At 37.9% G+C, this 14,205-nt stretch overlaps 1 protein-coding gene across 6 annotated transcripts in view; it reads left to right on the forward strand.

Moving 5' to 3' along the window:
• LOC131428396 (protein bride of sevenless) overlaps positions 1-9,568 on the forward strand; it is a 48,327-nt gene extending 38,759 nt beyond the window's left edge. For all 6 annotated transcript variants that reach the window (XM_058592325.1, XM_058592326.1, XM_058592324.1 and 3 more), the window contains exons 5-7: positions 7,189-7,545; positions 7,605-9,043; positions 9,100-9,568. In XM_058592325.1, coding sequence (XP_058448308.1) covers positions 7,189-7,545; positions 7,605-9,043; positions 9,100-9,351 — 2,048 coding nt within the window. In that variant the 3' untranslated portion in view covers positions 9,352-9,568. The remainder of the gene's footprint in view (positions 1-7,188; positions 7,546-7,604; positions 9,044-9,099) is intronic.
• The last annotated feature ends 4,637 nt before the right edge of the window (positions 9,569-14,205 follow it).

Here is a 14,205-nt window from a genome sequence, read left to right on the forward strand (position 1 = left end):
ACCAAGTACAAGAGCATACTTCGGGCCAAGAAATGTAGCTATTGGAGACATTTTGTCGAAGGTTTGTCAAGAGAAACCTCAATGAGCACTCTTTGGAATACGGCCAGACGAATGAGGAATCGTAACGTGGGCAATGAGAGTGATGAATACTCGAACCGATGGATATTTGACTTTGCTCGGAAAGTTTGCCCAGATTCTGTTCCTACGCAAAGCATTATACGGGAATCTCCTCCAAATAATGGTTTTATTAATAACCCATTTTCAATGATAGAATTTTCTATAGCACTCTTGTCTTGTAACAATAACGCCCCTGGGTTGGACAGAATTAAATTCAACTTGGTGAAGAATCTGCCCGACCTCGCAAAAAGACGTTTGTTGGAATTGTTCAACAAGTTTCTTGAGCAAAATATTGTTCCGCCTGACTGGAGACAAGTGAAAGTTATCGCCATTCAAAAGCCGGGGAAACCAGCTTCCAATCACAACTCATATAGACCCATTGCGATGTTGTCCTGCATCAGAAAATTGTTCGAAAAAATTATTCTACGACGTCTCGACACTTGGGTCGAGACGAACGGTTTGTTGTCAGATACTCAGTTTGGCTTCCGTAGAAATAAAGGGACGAATGATTGCCTTGCATTACTTTCGTCTGACATCCAAATTGCCTTCGCTCAAAAGCAACAAATGGCATCTGTATTTTTAGACATTAAAGGAGCATTTGATTCAGTTTCCATTGATGTTCTTTCAGACAAGCTCCACCAACATGGACTTCCAGCGGTTATAAATAATTATTTGCACAACCTTTTGTCAGAGAAGTGCATGTATTTTTCACATGGCGATTTGGCAACATTCAGAATTAGCTACATGGGTCTCCCGCAAGGCTCATGCCTCAGTCCGCTCCTTTATAATTTTTACGTGAATGACATTGACAGCTGTCTAGTAACCCCATGTACACTAAGGCAATTGGCAGATGATGGCGTGGTTTCAGTTACTGGGCCCAAAGCTATTGATCTGCATAAACCATTGCAAGATACCTTAGATAACTTGTCCGTTTGGGCTGTTCATCTTGGTATCGAATTCTCTGCGGAGAAAACAGAGTTAGTCGTCTTCTCAAGAAAGCATGATCCCGCGCAGCTTCAGCTCCATATGATGGGAAGAATGATCCAACAGGTTTTAACTTTTAAATACCTCGGGGTGTGGTTCGATTCCAAATGCACGTGGGGAGGACACATTAGGTATCTGATAACGAAATGCCAACAAAGAGTAAATTTTCTTCGAACAATAACAGGATCTTGGTGGGGTTCTCATCCGCAAGATCTAATAAAATTGTATCAAACAACGATACTTTCAGTGATGGAATATGGATGCGTTTGTTTTCGTTCCGCTGCAAACTCTCATTTTATCAAACTTGAGCGAATTCAGTACCGTTGTTTGCGAATTGCCTTAGGCTGCATGCACTCGACACATACAATGAGTCTTGAAGTTCTGGCGGGAGTTCTTCCATTAAAAGATCGATTTTGGGAGCTTTCATCACGCCTGCTAATAAGATGTGAGGTGCTGAATCCCATGGTAATTAATAATTTCGAACGACTAGTCGAGCTTCGATCTCAAACAAAATTTATGACAGTATATTTTAACCATATGTCACAGGAAATCAACCCTTCAAGATATATTCCTATCCGTGTCAGCATCCTAAATGTCCCTGACTCAACTTTATTTTTCGATACATCCATGCAGCGCGAAGTGCGTGGAATCCCGGATCATCTACGCTCGACGGAAATCCCAAAAATATTTTTAAGTAAGTTCAGGCATATTGACTCTGAGAAAATGTTTTACACGGACGGATCGCGAATTGAAGAAGCGACAGGGTTTGGTATGTTCAACAATAATGTTTCGGCCTCATTTAGGCTTCAAGAACCTGCATCTGTTTATATAGCAGAGCTAGCAGCAGTTCATTATAGTTTGAGTGTAATCGTCACATTATCTCCAAACCATTATTTCCTCTTCACAGATAGTCTGAGTGCAATTGAAGCCATTCGCTCAATCGCTGCTGGCAAAAATGAACCGTTTTTCTTGGGTAAAATAAAACAGTGTCTGAATGACATATTGAATAATAATTATCTAACCACTATAGTCTGGGTCCCGGCTCATTGCTCCATTCCAGGCAATGAAAGAGCCGATAATTTAGCCAAACGTGGTGCTATTGAGGGTGAAATTTATGAGCGACCGATTGCTTTCAACGAATTCTATAGTTCGTCTCGCCAAAGAACACTTGCCAGCTGGCAAGCATCTTGGGATAGAGATGATCTGGGTCGGTGGATGCACTCAATTATTCCGAAAATATCGACAAAGGCATGGTTCAGGGGACTGGATGTGAGTAGGGATTTCATTCGTGTGATGTCCAGACTCATGTCCAATCACTACACGTTAGATGCACATCTCCTTCGAATTGGGCTCTCCGAGACTAATCATTGTGCTTGCGGAGAAGGTTATCGGGATATTGATCATGTCGTTTGGACATGCGTGGAGTATCGTGATGTCAGATCTCAACTAATAAATTCTTTGCGTACCCAAGGTAAACTATCCAATATCCCAGTTCGAGACATTCTTGCTTGTCGTGACCTTTCATACATGAAACTTATTTATCATTTCATAAAGAAAATTGGAGTTTCAATTTAATAAAGGCCCCTTTTAAGACTTAGTTCTGATCCCAGCTGCGTCCATGAGTTCAACCAATAGCTAAATTAGAATAAAAATTATGTAATGATACAAACAAACTCGAAACAGTTTATGAAATTATCAACAAAATGTCTGAAAATAACAGCTTATTTTATAATTTATAGAAGTTAATCGTTTGGTTCAAATAATATTTCCGAGTAGATTTCATAATTAATGACGAGTTACCTAAGATGATATTTAAGCTATAAGAGAATATGTTTTAATAAATTCAAAACGTTGTGACTATGTTAGAATTAAATTAGGATAAGAATGTTATGTAAAAGTGATGCTACGGCGAAGAAAAACTTATGTAAACTGCCTTAAGAAATAAACGTATTTATGAAAAAAAAAAAAATCTCTAATCAGGATTCGAACGGTGATGATGTCGATTTTCTTCACCTTCCGCTTGGTTCGAGAAATCATTTGCTGCTTGTTTTGAGCCTTCCAGCCTTTGTAGTAAGTACACCATATGTTTAGGAATAGACCAGAAATTTTCGACTTGACAAGCTTAAAGCACATTTGTAGGATTGTCCTGTTTCCGACACAAATGGTACTTTTTTGTCCATTTAGCCGATTCATCGTTTTTCGCATGGTGGCAACATGTAAGATCCACCCAAAGCATGTTTGCTAAATGCTAGTTAGTAACCGACTATTAGACATTTTATACGAATAAAATGCTTATTTCGTCAACGAAAGATCTAACATCGAATGACTGGCTAATAATATTTCCAGTTTATTCATATTTTGCAGCAGCCGGCAACTGCCAAACTTGTTTAGCAGAAAGATCCCACGGAAAGATAGTGTTTGTAATAAAACTTTAGTTTAAAAAAGTTTTGAATGCTAAAAAAATAAGGGAACGTTTTATCCAGCAGGAGAGCTTTATACGACTTTCCCCTACCTAAGTTGTAACAATTTTAAAATGCGTTGAGTGTGTATTCCACACCAAAGGCGCTTTGTAAGCTTTCTTCTCAGGTTCATAACTTAAGATGTTTATATTGTTATTCAAGTTGAGCGCTTTTGTGATTAAACGATTTGACAGACTATTTAGGATGGAGGAGTCATCAGTTTTGCCCGACATTAGAATAATTATAAAAAATTGTCATCTTTCAATACTAAAGTTATCGGAATCTAGGGAATGAAATCATTCATACACGGATAAAAATCTATTTCCGGAAAATCATGAAGTCATGTCTATCATGAATAATAAGTCATGATGTCATGATCAAAACGATTGATATTATGAAAATTTTGATAATATAAATCATTTAGCTTTTGAAATTTCATCAGAAGACATGGTTCATGATTTTATGATTATAAACGTGCTTAATCCACCTACCAGTGTGATGATACCTTTTTTATCAATTAGCATTTGTTTTTCGCGTGAATATTCTTCGTTGCGTTTAGTTTTCATGAAATTATTTTAATGACCGTCGTTTAAAATAAATTGTAATTAAAATTTTGGAACTACAAGACGAATCGATGATAGAAATTGTATGAAACCTTAAAATTATTCTTTTCAATCTACATGTGTGACAATCGATTAAATAGAGATGGCATTTCACTAGAGTGATACACCAGGGCGTAGGAATCAACTGTACACCGCGGATATATTTTGTTTGCTCCACACAAAGAAGAAAGCGCACTTCTTCTCAGTGTCCATTAGACAGACTTTGAGTGCGTGCTTGTGTTGAAAGAAGCTGGTGCGAGAGAATCACATTCTCTTCGCATGAATCGCTCTCACGTGCTCTCGCCTAAATACACCCAAGTGATCACTGGCGCGTGATGGTGAGCGAACACTTCTGTGAACTTCAATTAATAGAGAGTAGATCCGGCCTTGCTATGATAAATTTGCAAGGAAAAACGAAAATTCAACGATAAATTGTTTTATTATTCTGATTGTGCGTGCCCCACGTTACTTATACGCAAACCATACACCAGAGTGCTTATCGGTGAGCACACCTCTGTGAAAGTATCTGCATCCACCTCAGAGAATTTATTAGCTCTACTCTAGCACTTTGGTGCGATTCAGTGGAGGAGGTAAAAGGAAATAAACAAACGCACTCATGATGCGTGCACACTTTATACAACAGTGGTGTATATATGTGAAAGAGAAAAGCTCTCGTTGAAGTTGTCAGTGCGAGGGGAGAAATTTTGCTTGCTCTTCGTCACACAGAGGAGATGGACATCTCTGCGAATCAACATTCCATGAGATGTAGAAGTGAGTTCTTCTTTAAAGTTATTATCATTTTTTAGGGTACTTCTAAAAGCGGTATTCAGAGACCAGCATAACCAAAACTAGTTCGTATGTCCATGAATTAGAATGACGGATAAATAGAAATAGTTTTGAGTCCAACTTTGAAGATTTTATGAATCGTCATCTTCTATGACGATTTGAATTTTAAAAACTATTCACCCTGTAATTTCAAAAGTGGAAGTCAGAATCGGATAAAATTCACCAATTTTGTATAGGACCATAAGTTTATTTGAATTTTTGTTTATTAAATTTGTTTTGGCCTTCTTTTAGCTTCTCTATTGTTGATGCTTTCGAAAATCGGTGTAGCCGAAGTCAGTTAATATCGCCTAATGGATTTTTAACCATTTCATTAGATGCGAAGTTTTTGAAAATTAGTGTTCTTAGAGAAATAGTAGTGCGTTCCACATAAAGTTTATGGAACTACCTTCCGGAATCGAAAACCGAATACTGGTAAAACTGAACTAAGTTAATTTTGTCGTCGACTCTCAAAATCTGTGAATTCGAGAAACCCGATAAATTTATGTGAAATTTTCACACTAAATACCCTGTACCTCCTGAACCGGTAGTCGTATCTGACTAAAAAGCAAGTCTTTTAGCTGCTAAGAAACATTTGCATAAAACAGTATTGAAAATCGTGTTTCACTTTGCTCCGAACATCGCTATATCACCAAACTCCTAGCGCTATTGTTCAAATGTTTAAGCACCTCGAAAAGTGCTACCCGGCGGTTAAGGTTTGAAAATTTTCGATCTTTAAAAATCACCATAGGGGAAAGTACATGAAATTTCCAAAATCGAAAAAATATTTTGATGCCAAAAGTCTTAGAATCGAAATCGAACATTTTTTTTTCGAAAAATCGACTTTCTGAGACTCAGAAAAAAATCTCAAAATTTTTCCAAATCCCATAAAGTCGATTTTTCCAAAAAAAATTTCTTTGAGATGACACTAAATCTTGACGTTTCATGCAATTCTAAGACGTTAAGCGCCGGGTAGCACCCCTCACACATATCCGATTTAGCATTATTCGAGGTGCTTTTTAACATTAGTGCTTTACGAAATTAGAGGTGATCCCCAAATATTAGCACTCTTATATAGATTAGAGAGGTAAAAATCAACGTGTTTTGTCGGTTACGTCACTTATACAATTATATCTCCGGAACCAAAAGTCACAGCCGTTTGATCTTCGAATTTGATCAATGGCCTAACAAAAGCTTTCAAACGAGCATAAGTTTGTTAAAATCAGTTCGGCCATCTCTAAGAAAATTGAGCGCGTAAAAATACAACGCTTTTTGTTGGTTACGTCACTTATACAATCATATCTCCGGAACCAAAAGTCACAGCCATTTGATCTTTGAACTTGATCAATGAGCCGACAGTAGCTTTCAAACGAGATTAAGTTTGTTAAAATCGGTTCAGCCATCCCTGAGAAAATTGAGCGCTTAAAAATACTACGCGTTTTGTCGGTTACGTCACTTATACAATAATATCTCCGGAACCAAAGTCTTTGATCCAAACCCATTTGATCTTTGAACTTGATCAATGGTCCGACAGTAGCTTTCAAACGAGCATAAGTTTGTTTAAATCGGTTACGCCCTCTCTGAGAAAATTGAGCGCGTATAAATATCTTCGAAAAGTGCACAAACACACACAGACATTTTTCGATCTCGTCGAACTGAGTCGAATTGTATATAACACTATGGGTCTCCGAGGTTCCGTTCAAAAGTCGGTTTTTCTAGCAATTCTAATACCTTTCTATAAAGAAAGGCAAAAAGGTAAAAATCATGGTACCGGCAATAGATTTTTAGCCGTGTAGTATCCTTTAAACAACACCGTATTTATCATTTCAATGCAGTTTCTTTGAAGTCAATGAAGTTTTACGTTTTTCATAGAATGTGACTTTAATGCTGAGCATAGTCTTTGGAACAACAATCTTAGTAACTCAGGTGGTAAAAATATTTATAAATTTTCATATTTGGAATAAATTCCAGATCCTGCTATGAAATTCATGGCGCACAGAAAGAAAATTTAATACATTTCAAACTTATTACGTTCTAAACGACGGAAGCTGATGATATCTTTATAGCAACAGTAACATATTCTTATAAATTCTAATTATTCTTGTGGCACCCAACTAATATCAGAACATAGACATTAAAATCAATCCGAATTCCAATGCGCTGCATTTGAAACCATTTTCCTCACACCTTTTATTTTATTTCAGGAGTTTTCGTCTCTCGATCTCTGTGGTCCGCCATCCAGCCTGTGGTGAACATTTCAAACATGCCTTTTAATATCCACGCCTTCCCGTCGTCGAATGATCTTCTTTACGCAATGGCGGCCCATCTTCTCTACGAGCTACCATGGACAAATCCCAACTCTTCGCTAACGGTGCGATCGGACTCGGTTGAACGTTCCGAAGAATTTATTGCGATGTGCCGGCATCATCAGCTCTGTCTGGACAACTTGCCAGGCAACAACACAATTTCCGTCATCTTGGGCGCAGCGGATACAATAAACTTTTCCATCAGTGAAACACTAATCGTTATTTTGTCTGGACAAGATAAACTGTTTGTGTCAGGTTGGTATACTTCTAAGAGTTGTTAATTCGGATTAATTGTGAAATCAAATGTCTTGTAGATCTTCCGGATGGCTCCTACGTGATTGCAGAAAATGAAATCAATCTGTCTGCACTTGAAAACCAGTTGGATATCATTACGAATAAGCGTTATGGCACAAAGTTGCTATCGAGCGATATACTCACCTCAGCTTCCGTGTTCTTAGAGATAGTTAAACTGCTGAACCTTCTAACTCATCAGAACTGTCACACCAACGGTAGTGACCGTTGTGGAAGTTTCAACGAAACCTTTAGAAACTGGAAATACTACGCCAAACTGTCATCACAGAAAATTGTAGCCGAATTAGAGCTGGAAAACCTCACACAATTGATGACGTTCGAAATGCGACAAAAGTTTAGTTCGCTACAGAACACTTCCGATCTTGTGCTTGAATTGAGACCCATTGCTAGTTCCAACATTGTGACCAATGTGACAACCGTCTACCAACTGAATGAGTTGAGCGATCTGACAAACCAAATACCAATGAAACTGGGCAACATTTTCTATTGTACCAAAGAATTTGAAAGTCGTCACCCGGACTTTGGGAATCACCATCGGCCTATTTACTATGGAAGCGAGTATGTCGAGATGTACTGGCAGATCAGGCAGGAGCCTTGGGTAGCTGCGGGACTTACGATTGCTTCGTTAGGGATTTTATTCTGCATGGCAATATTGATATTTTTGGTTGTTCGTGTTTGCATGGAGGATGTGTTGGAAGGAAACCCGTTGAGCAGCATTCTCCTATTAGTTAGCTTGATATTTCAATTCTCAGCTTTCCTTCCATTCAGCATGGAATACACAGGATATTTACCGCAGTTTTTACACAAGGCAGAAACGATACATAAGTGGAATACCTTGTGTACAGTTAAAATATTTGTCGTCTCTGTCTGCTATTGTATTACCTTTTCTTTGCTGCTATGTCGAGCGATTATGCTGGCATCCATCGGTAGCGAGGGCGGATTCCTTTCTCACGTCAATGGATACCTGCAGAGTGTGATATGTGTGTTCAGCACTTTGGTTCAACTTGGACTATCATCGCAACTAGTCATTGTTTTGCATGCTAATGCTCGTAGCCTGACGTGCGACGAACTTTACTTTGGGAACTGGTTTTGGGCCATCATAGCGTACGATGGTTTACTTTTGGTAGCTCTCGTTTCGCTCTCTCCGCTCGTCTTCAGATCACAAAGAAATTATCGAGAAGGTATACTGCTAGTAACTGGTTCTATTTTATGTCTGGTAATATGGATAACGTGGATCCCGCTCAGTATGTTTGGCTATGAATGGCGAGAAGCTGCTGTTTCGTTGGGACTGGTTGCAACTGCAACTGCGATTCTAGTTGGTGTCATGGTTCCACGATGCTTCCTCATGGTTCGGAGTATTGCTAGATCCGACTTAGTACAAGCTCTTCCCTCGCTAACTTCGCTGGCCTTTGCTCAATCCAACCAGTACATGTCTGAACAGGTTGGTAAACTCATCTCTATTTAATCATTCAGTAAAACTTCTCATTTCCATTTCAGAGTGTGTACGAGTGTGTAAATCCTGCTATGCGACAACAACGCTCCACTACAGCGGACAGTTTTCTGGAGCATGACGCGGAGGATTCTTACATGGCGACTAGTGAGATTCCAACATTACCTTTACGGGGTCGAAGTCAACAGCCAGAAATTAATGGAAATGGTTTAATGAATTTCTACGGTGTTAACAATGCGTACGGTTGTCCGGAATCTCTTGCTTCTGAGCTGTCGCCGAACAAGATAACACGGTTCTAGAATCTCTTTCGGTTCAATTCTCAACCCGGACGTTCACATTCCAAAGATATTCGTATTCTGTTTCATGCGATACAACCTACCAATCTAGTCAGCAACATTTTGTACATTTCTTGTTCGTTTAAGTATCATCTTCTTATTTTGTACTATTTATTTCAATTTTTCACATTAGATCTAAGTGGTAATATAAACTAAGTGAGCTCGATTTTAGAATACTGAATTGTTGCGATTATTTAATTGAATGTTCTCTTGTGAAGTTCCATGTAAAAAAATAACTTTTTACAGTTTGACACATAATTGCATGAAATCGGGGAATACTAGATATATTGAAAGGGTTACGAGTTCCAAGCTAAAATTTATTCTTTCTGCTAGAATTCCGCAGTCACATAATCAATCACCTCGAATCTGTATTTCGTTCGAATCGGATTATTTCAATCTAATACGAAGTTTTGCATTCTGCAACTCGATAGAGTTCGAGTTTTCCATACAAAAGCATCACTCGATCGAATTACAGAATTTAAATTTTTACATTTGATCGAAATTTTCCGATTCGATCGAAGTACAGAATAGGGACGAAAACCAAGCAGGCAACACTGGCTGAATCGGGTACCGTCGGATCAATGTTATACCGTTTTCGTTTTTGAACCTAGACGCGGGCTACTCTGACTCCGAGTAAAACGAACACGTTTTACGCGCCCTAAACAACAACTCATGAAAAAATGATAAAATAAACAAACTCGGCTGGATGCGTGGTGCGACCCGAAAAAAATTTCAGAGCGAAACTACGCGATTGGAGTCCGCTCTAGAGCGACCTCAGGTTGCTAAAACAAACATATTAAACGTTGTTTGGGCGACTCTGGGTCAGCTTTCGGGCTGCTCTGATCAATAAACGAAAACGGTATTATATAAACAGATGGGGCAGTCCACATGGCTTGCTTGCGTTGGTAACCAAAACATTGTAAATAGTTCGGTATGACGACATACATGAAAAATAAACATGCTTTGATTCAATGCCAATTAGTCCGAACGATGTGACGAAAGCAAACACGTGGCTTTAAGTTCAACTTGGCTTTCTGAAGCAAAGTTAATTTCATTAACACAAAACAGTTGTATTTGCCCCACCTGTTTCTACCACATTGCATCGGATGCGGTAGTCTCTCGCATATAATTCTGTAATTCATCCGTGTTCTTTGGTCTAGTCGAAGCTAAGAGTTTACCTTTTAGTTAAGCGCAAATTACCGTTGCGACGAATCCGCATTGTTTTCATTACTGTAACAAGGTTTTGGGGAAATGATTTTCTTTCGATTCAAAAATGCAAATTTTCCTTCATTGTTGGTAAATTCACGTAATGATGCAAGTTCAGTTTCTTTCAGCTTATCAAAAAGATAATTTGTTACTTGCGAACGTAGAACTAATTTCTTTCCCCGATAAATCGAATGAAAAATTTGCCCGTCATCGTGACGTTGTTCAAAAAGTTACTCAGCGCTCAAGACCTTATCCAGACTGCGTATTTGTGAAATTTGTGTGTTTACTACATAGGATGCATACACGACACAAAAAACGAGTAACTTGCCATCCCTATGCATCTCAAAGGTCAACTTTTGATTTCACATTTATTCTCAGCGAATAGAAGCTATATATCGTACTATGGATTCCTCATGAAAATCTAAGACATTACCTTTGCCGTTATTTTTATAAACTTGAAATTGAATAAATCATTTAAGCTAGAAATTGAAACTATAAATGCATTCTCTTGACATATTGGGGTATACACCATCTAACCCGGTTCATGGCTGCTCAGCATGGATACTGTGTAGATCGCCCTCTACTTGATCGATTCACTTTGCTTGCTGCGCTCCTCTTCTTCTTGTCCCAGCCGGATCAGATTCAAAAAGCATTTTCACTAGACTGTCGTTCGACATCCTAATGTGCATCGTAGCAGTCCAATTTTAACTATCCTCAGAGCAAATTCAGCTGCTAGAAGTTCTATATGGAAGATCTGTAATAGAACAGAAACTGGAATAAACGTATCCCTAGCAAGCCGTTCTAGTTTTATTTATTCGACCAGTTCTTCTGTCAAATTTAAAACTGGTCTACGATGCAGTTCTATTTTTGTATATTTGAAACACGAGTAAAACAGTGCTGGGGCTGCCAGTTTTTCTTTTTATAAAATCCAGATTTAAATTATGTAACTGACATAAATTATGCATCTAGAACTAGAACACTACTGAATATGCCCTCACGATAGGTGGTTCATACACCGTCTCCACGTTTCGTCTGTCATCTGTACTCCGCCATAGATGGTCCGCAGCAGCTTTCTTTCGAAAAAACTAAGGGCCAAATACTGATTTCTGACTTTAAGTTTAGTACACGGAAAGAAATCCGTTACTGCTGTCATGATTAGAAAATCATGAATCCAATCATTTTAACTTCTCATGAAACCATGAGCAAAAAGTCTTCTCCCATGAAAATTAATCATGGTCCGAAAATGCGTTACTTGAGGAATGTATTTCTTTTAAAGTTCGTAACTTCAATTTTCTACCCGGATATCACTTTGAACCCTCTGCCTCAAGTGATGTGATGGATTATTTAATAGATTAATGGTAAGACAAAAAGCAGACATTGAAAAGCATGAACTACTAAAAATTTTACTTGATCCTGAGGGATATTCATTTTATAATTGTCACCCACCGGCTGACAGAGAATTGACAACATAAAGATAATGAACCGAAAATTGACATCATAAGTTTTACATTTTGTATGAATATATCTGAATGTATTCTTACATATTCGATGTGACTGTTGTTGTTAAAATAATATTCCGAGAGATAACGTAAACCGAAAAATAATTTCGACTGTAAATTAGGAGCATCATCTAACGAAAATTGGATTTTTTTTGTTCAACCAGTTTGGTTCATTTGTTTCATAGATATAAGAACACAAGCTGTATTGATTCACCTAAATATTTCAAATAAGACGATTTTGCAAACGATTTTTTGAAAACAACAAAGGAAAAATCGATCCGCGGTATTTGCAAGTATTCAACATGGAGTATCTTTTTAAGAGGTTTGATTCACACGTGTATTTTCATGCAAAACAAAAAATCAAATCTGGAGCAATGAACGTAGTTAAATTGTTATTTTAGGTGTCATGGTTGTTCACAAACCTATCTAATTTGTGGATGCTTCAGATTAAAAAAAATTCGTTGTGCTTTACACTGTTTTGTTATTCAAATGTACATTATTTGAGACATTAGTTGAAATCGTATAAACAATACGCCACACACTTTCACACCATTCCATTCAACTCATATTTAAAATCTTCATATTTCAAAACATAACGCCTGAATTTATGTTGCAAAGATTTCCATCGTAGCAGAAACACGCCTGAATTTATACCCAACAACGTCAAATGCGTTACGCTAAATTTCAACGAAATCAGTCCAAATGGATCATGATCCGAGAATTTTTAATCATGGTGTATTATCATAACATGAAAATATACTATTTTCCCCAAATCATGACTCGTTTTGCTCATTTCTTGAATCGGAATTTTGCCCAAGTATTTATTTGATCAAAATGATTTAAAAGTATTTAACTGATCGCATTCCCGAGGTTAGCTATCAGAATTGAAAATCTGAATTGCTATTCGTATGAGCAGGTGTTCCGCAAGGTCCGAGATTAGCTACAATTTTGTATTGTATTGTATATTTTTTGGAACTGGAAAAAGAAAATAATATTCTCTTCACCAAAAACAAATCCAGAAAGATAATAGCTTATACACAAAGCTATTTAAAACTGGCGAAAGACCATGCTGATGCAGCTTCTTACATAAGATATTTATAGAAACTGAGTCAGAAGCCCCCTTGATTTTTAGGAAAACTGATACCATTTGTTTTTTACATGCAAATGCCATTTGAATTTCTATTGAGAGCAACGCAAGACAATCGTTTCAAATTGTGTATCTGAAAGCAAACCGTTAGTCTCGACCTAATTGTATAATCATTGTTTCCACCTTAACACATGGATCAATAAGTCCCGAGACTAACAATGGAAACGACATATTTTTTTGCAAAATTTTTTTTTATTCATCAACATAATACCTGTTTAGGGTGATACAATGGTTCCAACGTTTTTCCAATTTTTCAATACCATGTTTATAAAAAAATTTATCTTTCGCTTCAAAATAAGCTTCAGCTTCAGCGATGACCTCCTCATTTGAGCCAAATCTTTTTCCCTGGAGCAGTCAATATAATAATCACTGTTGATCGATTTATCATTTTCGAGGTAGTCAATGAAAATCACGCCATGCGTATCCCAAAAAACTGACGCCATGACTTTGCCAGCTGACTGCCACGTTTTCGGACGCTTCGGACGGCTTTCGCCAGCTTTGCGCCACTCAGATGACTGCCGCTTCGACTCTGGAGTGTAGTGATGTATCCATGTTTCGTCCATGGTCACGTAACGATGCAAGAAATCTTTTTTTGTTGCAAGTAAATAGCGATAAACTGCTTTCTGAATCATCGACTCGTTGCTGTTTTTGTTCCATCGAAAGCAATCGTGGCACCCACTTGGAAAAAACCTTTTTTATGCTCAATTTTTCATGAAGGATAGTAAATATACTTCCATATGATATCTGTGTCATCTCAGCAATCTCACGGAGCTTCACTTTACGATCTTTCATTATAATTTTTGTCACTTCACTCACATTTTCCGGTGTAACGGCTTCCTCAGTTCTACCCGAGCGTTCCGCGTCATTTGTGTCGGTACGACCACGTTTAAACTCGGCGAACCACCGACAAATCGTTGCTTTTGATGGACAAGAGTCCGGATAGCATTTTTCAATCCATTGTTTCGC

Source organism: Malaya genurostris, chromosome 2 (assembly GCF_030247185.1).
Source record: "Malaya genurostris strain Urasoe2022 chromosome 2, Malgen_1.1, whole genome shotgun sequence".
Classification (NCBI taxonomy): domain Eukaryota; kingdom Metazoa; phylum Arthropoda; class Insecta; order Diptera; family Culicidae; genus Malaya; species Malaya genurostris.